General features: G+C 45.7%; 1 protein-coding gene across 1 annotated transcript; it reads left to right on the top strand.

Moving 5' to 3' along the window:
* Positions 1 to 1,039: 1,039 nt before the first annotated feature.
* mfsd12b (major facilitator superfamily domain containing 12b) lies at positions 1,040 to 5,774 on the top strand. Its single transcript, XM_047013873.1, has 9 exons — positions 1,040 to 1,456; positions 1,649 to 1,859; positions 2,629 to 2,761; positions 3,174 to 3,380; positions 3,787 to 3,879; positions 3,998 to 4,090; positions 4,390 to 4,560; positions 4,692 to 4,786; positions 5,278 to 5,774. The coding sequence occupies exons 1-9, from the start codon at positions 1,180 to 1,182 to the stop codon at positions 5,408 to 5,410; spliced, it is 1,413 nt and encodes a 470-aa protein (XP_046869829.1). The 5' UTR covers positions 1,040 to 1,179; the 3' UTR covers positions 5,411 to 5,774.
* The last annotated feature ends 298 nt before the right edge of the window (positions 5,775 to 6,072 follow it).

Genomic DNA, 6,072 nt, shown 5'->3' with positions numbered 1-6,072 from the left:
CTCCCTATCCCGCACCTCAGCTACGACAATCAAGATATCCTCACACGACGACAAGGGGAGGATTTGAAAGTGTGTGCATTGCAAACTCTTAACATGTTCAAGTCACTGTTGACAAGATGTTTTTGGTCATTGTTCACTTTTAGTTAAACGATCAGTTGGGTATGTAGAGCTGCCATAACGTTTATATGGTGTTATCTCTCACAAATGAATGAATGCCGACAGAAAAAGCCACCGTACTTGTTTTGGACACGCAATGTTTATCATTTGGAGTTTTCTTTGCTGCTGAAGTGCAGTAGTTCCGTGTACATTGGCTTGAACATTGTAATGTTCTATGTTTCTCTTGGACTAATATGAGATGTATGTCTGGCAACTTGGTGCCCTGTCGTCTGTGCAGTATTTTAGTAGACTTCTGTTTTCCCCAAAACTCCACAGAACAGGAACAAAGGAGTGTCATCATAGCAGTGCACAAGATACTAATTACGTCGTCTTTATGTCGCTTGTAGCCGCAGACGGTTGCCGATTTTATAGGCTACATACTTACCAGGACTTAATGAACATGAGTCATATCCTTTTGAAATCAAAATGTAAATTGTCACAAAACGAAGTCGAACCTTTGTACATCATGAGTTAAACAAATTATAATTTGGGTAGTAGAGTTTCCCAAAAAAGAAATGGGTGGGGAAAGCGTTGCCAATACATTTTTTTTTAACCGTACCTAACTGAGTATTATAGAATTGTAAAGATCATATAAAATGTCAGTGATACCGTCATATGAACTTTAGAGTTTGCACCAGTCTAAAGGTCATCATCAAAATGTAGCCTACAATTTATGAATGGTTATGATAATCGACAGTCAATTTAGTCACATGCTCTTCTTATTTTTGAAGAAAAGACCGCAATTATTGCAAATAAGCTTGAAATAGGTTTGAACATTTGAGACCCATTGGGAAACCGATTCAGCTGACTAGGCAAGAGAGCTTGATGTAATCCTCAAGTGTGCAATACCCCCCCCCCCCCCCCCCCCCCCTATATAAATTATCCCAATATTAGGAGTACTTCCATTAAGATGACAATATTGGGGATTGACTCCGCTCAGAACTGCAGCCACACAATTTACAGATGTGATCATTTTCGAAGTTAGACTGGAATTCTGGAATACGGGTTTAGTAATTTTTTACCATGTCGGATCCGTCGCCTATGGAGCGATCTTTACCGGTCGTCAGGCGGTTAAGTTACGCTGTTGGACACTTTTTGAACGATCTGTGCGCCTCTATGTGGTTTACCTATTTACTGGTTTACTACCACTCAGTGCTGGGCTTCCCGAGCACCTATGCAGGTGTTTTGCTGCTGGTGGGTCAAATAGCGGACGGGCTCTCCACCCCCCTAGTTGGATACGAATCTGATCGAACTCCAGGATTCGCAGCCTATGGCAAAAGAAAAACATGGCATTTAGTGGGTAAGTAGTCGTATTGAAAGTAACATACGTTTTTATTTTGTTTGCTGCTACCTACTTTACTGTAGTGGCACCGCAAGTCTTTAGATTATTTGTCCCACATTACCATACCGTCACACCTTGCACAACAAAAAAAACACAGATTTGAGGGTGATAAAATAAAAGTGTTCTTCCATGCCAACCCCATCCTTTCAGGGACCCTTAGCGTGCTTGTTTCCTTCCCCTTCATCTTCAACCCATGCCTGGGTTGTGACGTGAACACCCCACACTGGGTGGGTCTCACCTATTTCATCCCCTTCATCATCATCTTCCAGTTTGGCTGGGCCTCCACCCAGATCTCCCATCTCTCCCTCATCCCAGAGCTGGTGTCCGGTGAGCATGCCAAGGTGGAGCTGACCGCCTGCAGGTGAACCCTTTCCCTTCTCACCCTCACATATGAATCTCTCTCTCCCTCTCTCCCTCGCCCCCTCTCTCTCTCTTTCTCTCTCAGTCGCTCTACCATGGTTCCTAACTGGTCCAGCACTGTTAAGAGAGCTAACACAAGGGTTGCCGGGTGTAAAAGCTCCCTGCTTGTTTTGCCTTTAGCTCTGTCAGAACTGAACAGATTGACCAATGGGGTGGGTTTCAGGGGTAAGGGTTGGTTGAACTAATAGGAATGAATTGAAAGGAAAATCATTACCTTTGGAATGGCATAACTGGATTTATCTTCATTCTTAAGGTCCTTTCAAACAAATGCTATTCTGTACTTCTCTGTATGGACTATATCTGTAATAGTTTCTGAACCAGATGTCATTTGGGAACACGTCGTGAGGTTTAAGCTCCCTAAATGTTCAACAGAATGTTACATTTGAAATTATGCTCAGGAAGAAATCTGATTTAGCCTTCTTAACGAGAGCAGTGGATGTTTCTAGGCTGCCTGAATGATTGCCAAGTTTCATGTGTTTGTTTGCCTTGCCTTGAAACCAGGCTTTAATTTTTCATTAGCGAATTAAGGTGGAGATTTAGAAATTCATCGGAAATGAAAGCACCCACTGAAAGCCTAAATTCCAGAGGGTTTATGACATCAATCTCACATTTCATATCCTGGCATTCAGCATAATCGTGGTGCGAATTTCTGAAACCGTCTCTGGAGATGCCTGTGTACCTGACCTCACGTCCTGGTCCTGTCTGTGCAGGTATGCGTTCACCGTGGTGGCCAACATCACTGTGTATGCCGTGGCCTGGTTACTCTTCCACTTCCAGGCTCAGCAGACTGACAATCCTCTCATCTCCGACAGTCTGGGCCGTGTCGACATCCCCATATTCAGGGTAGGAGAGCAGGGCTACCAATACATGGCTCGGTAGCAAATATGTCCGTAAACTATACAACGTGCTCACCAATAGTCTGTTGAAATGTTACCAGTGGAAGGTTGATGTGTAGTAGAATTTGGGCTCTCTTTCTCTCTATCCAAATCGCTAAATCCATTTCTCTCTCTAAATCTTCATTTCCAATTCCTTCATTGCTCTCTCTCTCTCTCTCTCTCTCTCTCTCTCACTGTTTCTCTCTCTCACTGTCTCTCTCTCTCACTGTCTCTCTCTCTCTCTCTCTCTCTCTCTCTCTCTCTCTCTCTCTCTCTCTCTCTCTCACTCACTCACTCACTCAATCTTTGTCTCTCTCTTTGTCTCTCTCTCTCTTTGTCTCCCTCTCTCTCCCTCTGTCTCTCTCTGTCTCTCTCCCAAGGACCTGTCCCTCATCGTGTTGGCTATTGGAACGGTGTTCTCTCTGGTCTTCCACCTGGGCACCCGGGAGACAGGCCCTGCCCAGGAGGAGTCTGGCAGGGAGGAGGAGGAGGAGGGCCAGCCTCTTCTCTCTCTGAACCAGGAGACCTCCTCATCCCAGACTCTGCTGCAGTGGAAACACTGGTTCAAGGAACCTGCCTTCTACCAGGTCACTCTCTGGGTTCCAAATGACCTGTGACTCTCAGGAGTGTTTGTGTGTGTGTGTGTGTGTGGGGGGGGTCCCTAGAATTTCATAGAAAAAAATGTATTGCTTTTCCACATTTTACTGTTGTGAAATCTAATGTTCGGAATTAGAAAAATACTTCCTTGTGAAGGCTTCTTTCACAGAATTTGACAACTTACAACAAAAGAGGAAATGTGACATAAAAAGATTCCTCTTGAACAAACACATGTTTATCCTACATTTGAGATTTTCACGCAGTGGAAAGGGAAATCATATCACATCAGTGGATCTCTTTGACACTGTTTCACACACACACACAGTGACACTTGAGTTTGTGGACATGTGGTTCAAACTGTTGGTGAGCAGTTTGTCTGGTTCATGTTGGTTTCAGGTTGCGTTCCTGTACATGTGTACCAGGCTGATGGTCAACCTATCCCAAACCTACATGTCCATGTATCTGACAAACGCCCTGCTGTTGCCCAAGGTAAACCCTCTGGAATACCTTCAGACGACATTTGAGTGGTTTTGGAATGTTTTTTTCTTAACAGAACCGAGTCGTGTTTGTGAAACCTGCGAGCGTTGGCTTCCTTCTTCTTTTGCAGAACTTCATTGCTACCATCCCCCTGGTGATGTATGTCAGTGAGTTTGTGTGCTCGCTGGTCATGAAACCAGTCAGCAAGCTCATAGGCATTAATGTGAGTCTCTGTATCTGTATCGCTCTCTTGCGCTCTCTTCTCTCTCTCCTGCTTTCTCTCTCTCTGTGATGGCATGTAATGGTGTAAACTCTGTGGTCCTTTTCACATGACAGTTACCCTTATACTATATATATTACTTTGAACTACTTCCGGGACTTCCCTACTGAAAGTTCAGCTATCCTATGTGCACATGCAGACAATGTCATCGAAAACGACAGACACAGGTAGCAATCACTGAGTGACCGACCACTGAGCTGTGCCCGTATCCCTAAATGACCTCTGTGGTCGTCTGACCTCAGATGACGTACTTCCTGGGCCTGCTGCTGGTGTTGGGCTTCTCCTACTGGGTCCTGGTGGACGTGAAGATGGGTCAGCAGGTGTACGGGGCAGGGGTGCTGCTGGGGGCGGGCTCCGCCACCGTCCTGGTCATGTCGCTCTCCATGACGGCACGTCTCATCGGGCACCAAACGGTGAGAGAACGAGCCGGGGGAAAAAAAAAACGTCTTTCCAAACCGTTCTAAAGCCGTCACGACGTCGCCTTTCTCGCCGTGGCTGGATGCGTGTGACCTTTTGAGCTGAACGTTCCGTCCTGTTTTGCCAGCAAAGCGGGGCGTTTGTGTACGGGGCGATGAGCTTTACGGACAAGATGGCCAACGGCCTGGGAGTTATCATCATACAAAGCTTGCACCCCTGTAGGTGAGTGGAGGGACAGAATCTGACCAATCGCAGCTCGGGTTCCAGCCCAGACTATTGTCTGCATGTCTTCCCCTGTCTCTCTCTTCCCTGTCTCCCCTGTCTCTCTCTTCCCTGTCTCCCCTGTCTCTCTCTTCCCTGTCTCCCCTGTCTCTCTCTTCCCTGTCTCCCCTGTCTCTCTCTTCCCTGTCTCCCCTGTCTCTCTCTTCCCTGTCTCCCCTGTCTCTCTCTTCCCTGTCTCCCCTGTCTCTCTCTTCCCTGTCTCCCCTGTCTCTCTCTTCCCTGTCTCCCCTGTCTCTCTCTTCCTTGTCTCCCCTGTCTCTCTCTTCCCTGTCTCCCCTGTCTCTCTCTTCCCTGTCTCCCCTGTCTCTCTCTTCCCTGTCTCCCCTGTCTCATAGTTGAACTGCCCCATATAGCATGAATGTTACCTTCAGGAAACCCTGTACTTGTATACCAGTCAAGGAAATGATGGTGAGGTGTCTTTTTTTCCACAGCACAGAGACTTGCTGCCCAGCCTGCGTGTGGTTCTACCGTGATGTCATGGTGATTGTAACCGGTGGCGTTGCCCTGGCAGCGGCTGCGTGTCTGTGCACCATCCTCATCTGGCCGATCAAGATCCGCCAATGAAAGCTAAATCCGTGGGGATTTTAATACGATGTCTCCTTTTTATGCAGTCTTTAATAGTTCATAATAAAATCCTCTATTGCTATGCTGTATACATTGATTTGTATCAAGAATGGAGAGAAGTTTACAAGTTCTGATATTCTTGTTTCAATGACCCAAATATGTTGGTTCTTAGAACAGGGCAGTTTGCAGGGAACCTACTTGGAGATTTATTTGGGGGGGAACTTCAGTTATTCGACCAGGGTGAAAAGAACTTGCATCGCCATGTAGTGTCCAACTACTGAACTACATTTGAAATCAAACTCACCTCAATGACCATGAAGTCAGTTCACTGAATTCATTGTCGAGGCTTAATTTAATCTTAACACAGTGCTGTAGTTATCAGCTCAAATAAATCTATCTGCAGAATGTTTACTCCCCTATGATACTTTCTGTTTTTTGTAACTTTTTAATCTGTACATTATTGTATTATTAGCCTACTACAGAAACAATATTATGACTGAATAAGCAGTCTCGGCACGGACTAAGCCAATATTTTGATGTCAAAGTCCAGCTCGGTGACCCTTGCGCTTGAATCAACATTTTCAGTCCGGACGATGGCACTGTAAGCCAAAATATAGGGTTTTTTGGACTCTGGAGTTTGCATGAATACTTTTCTCTCACCT

This window comes from Hypomesus transpacificus, unplaced genomic scaffold (genome assembly GCF_021917145.1).
Source record: "Hypomesus transpacificus isolate Combined female unplaced genomic scaffold, fHypTra1 scaffold_205, whole genome shotgun sequence".
NCBI classification, from domain to species: domain Eukaryota; kingdom Metazoa; phylum Chordata; class Actinopteri; order Osmeriformes; family Osmeridae; genus Hypomesus; species Hypomesus transpacificus.
The sequence above is the reverse complement of the archived record's forward strand: the minus strand, read 5'-3'. Positions and strand labels throughout refer to the sequence as shown.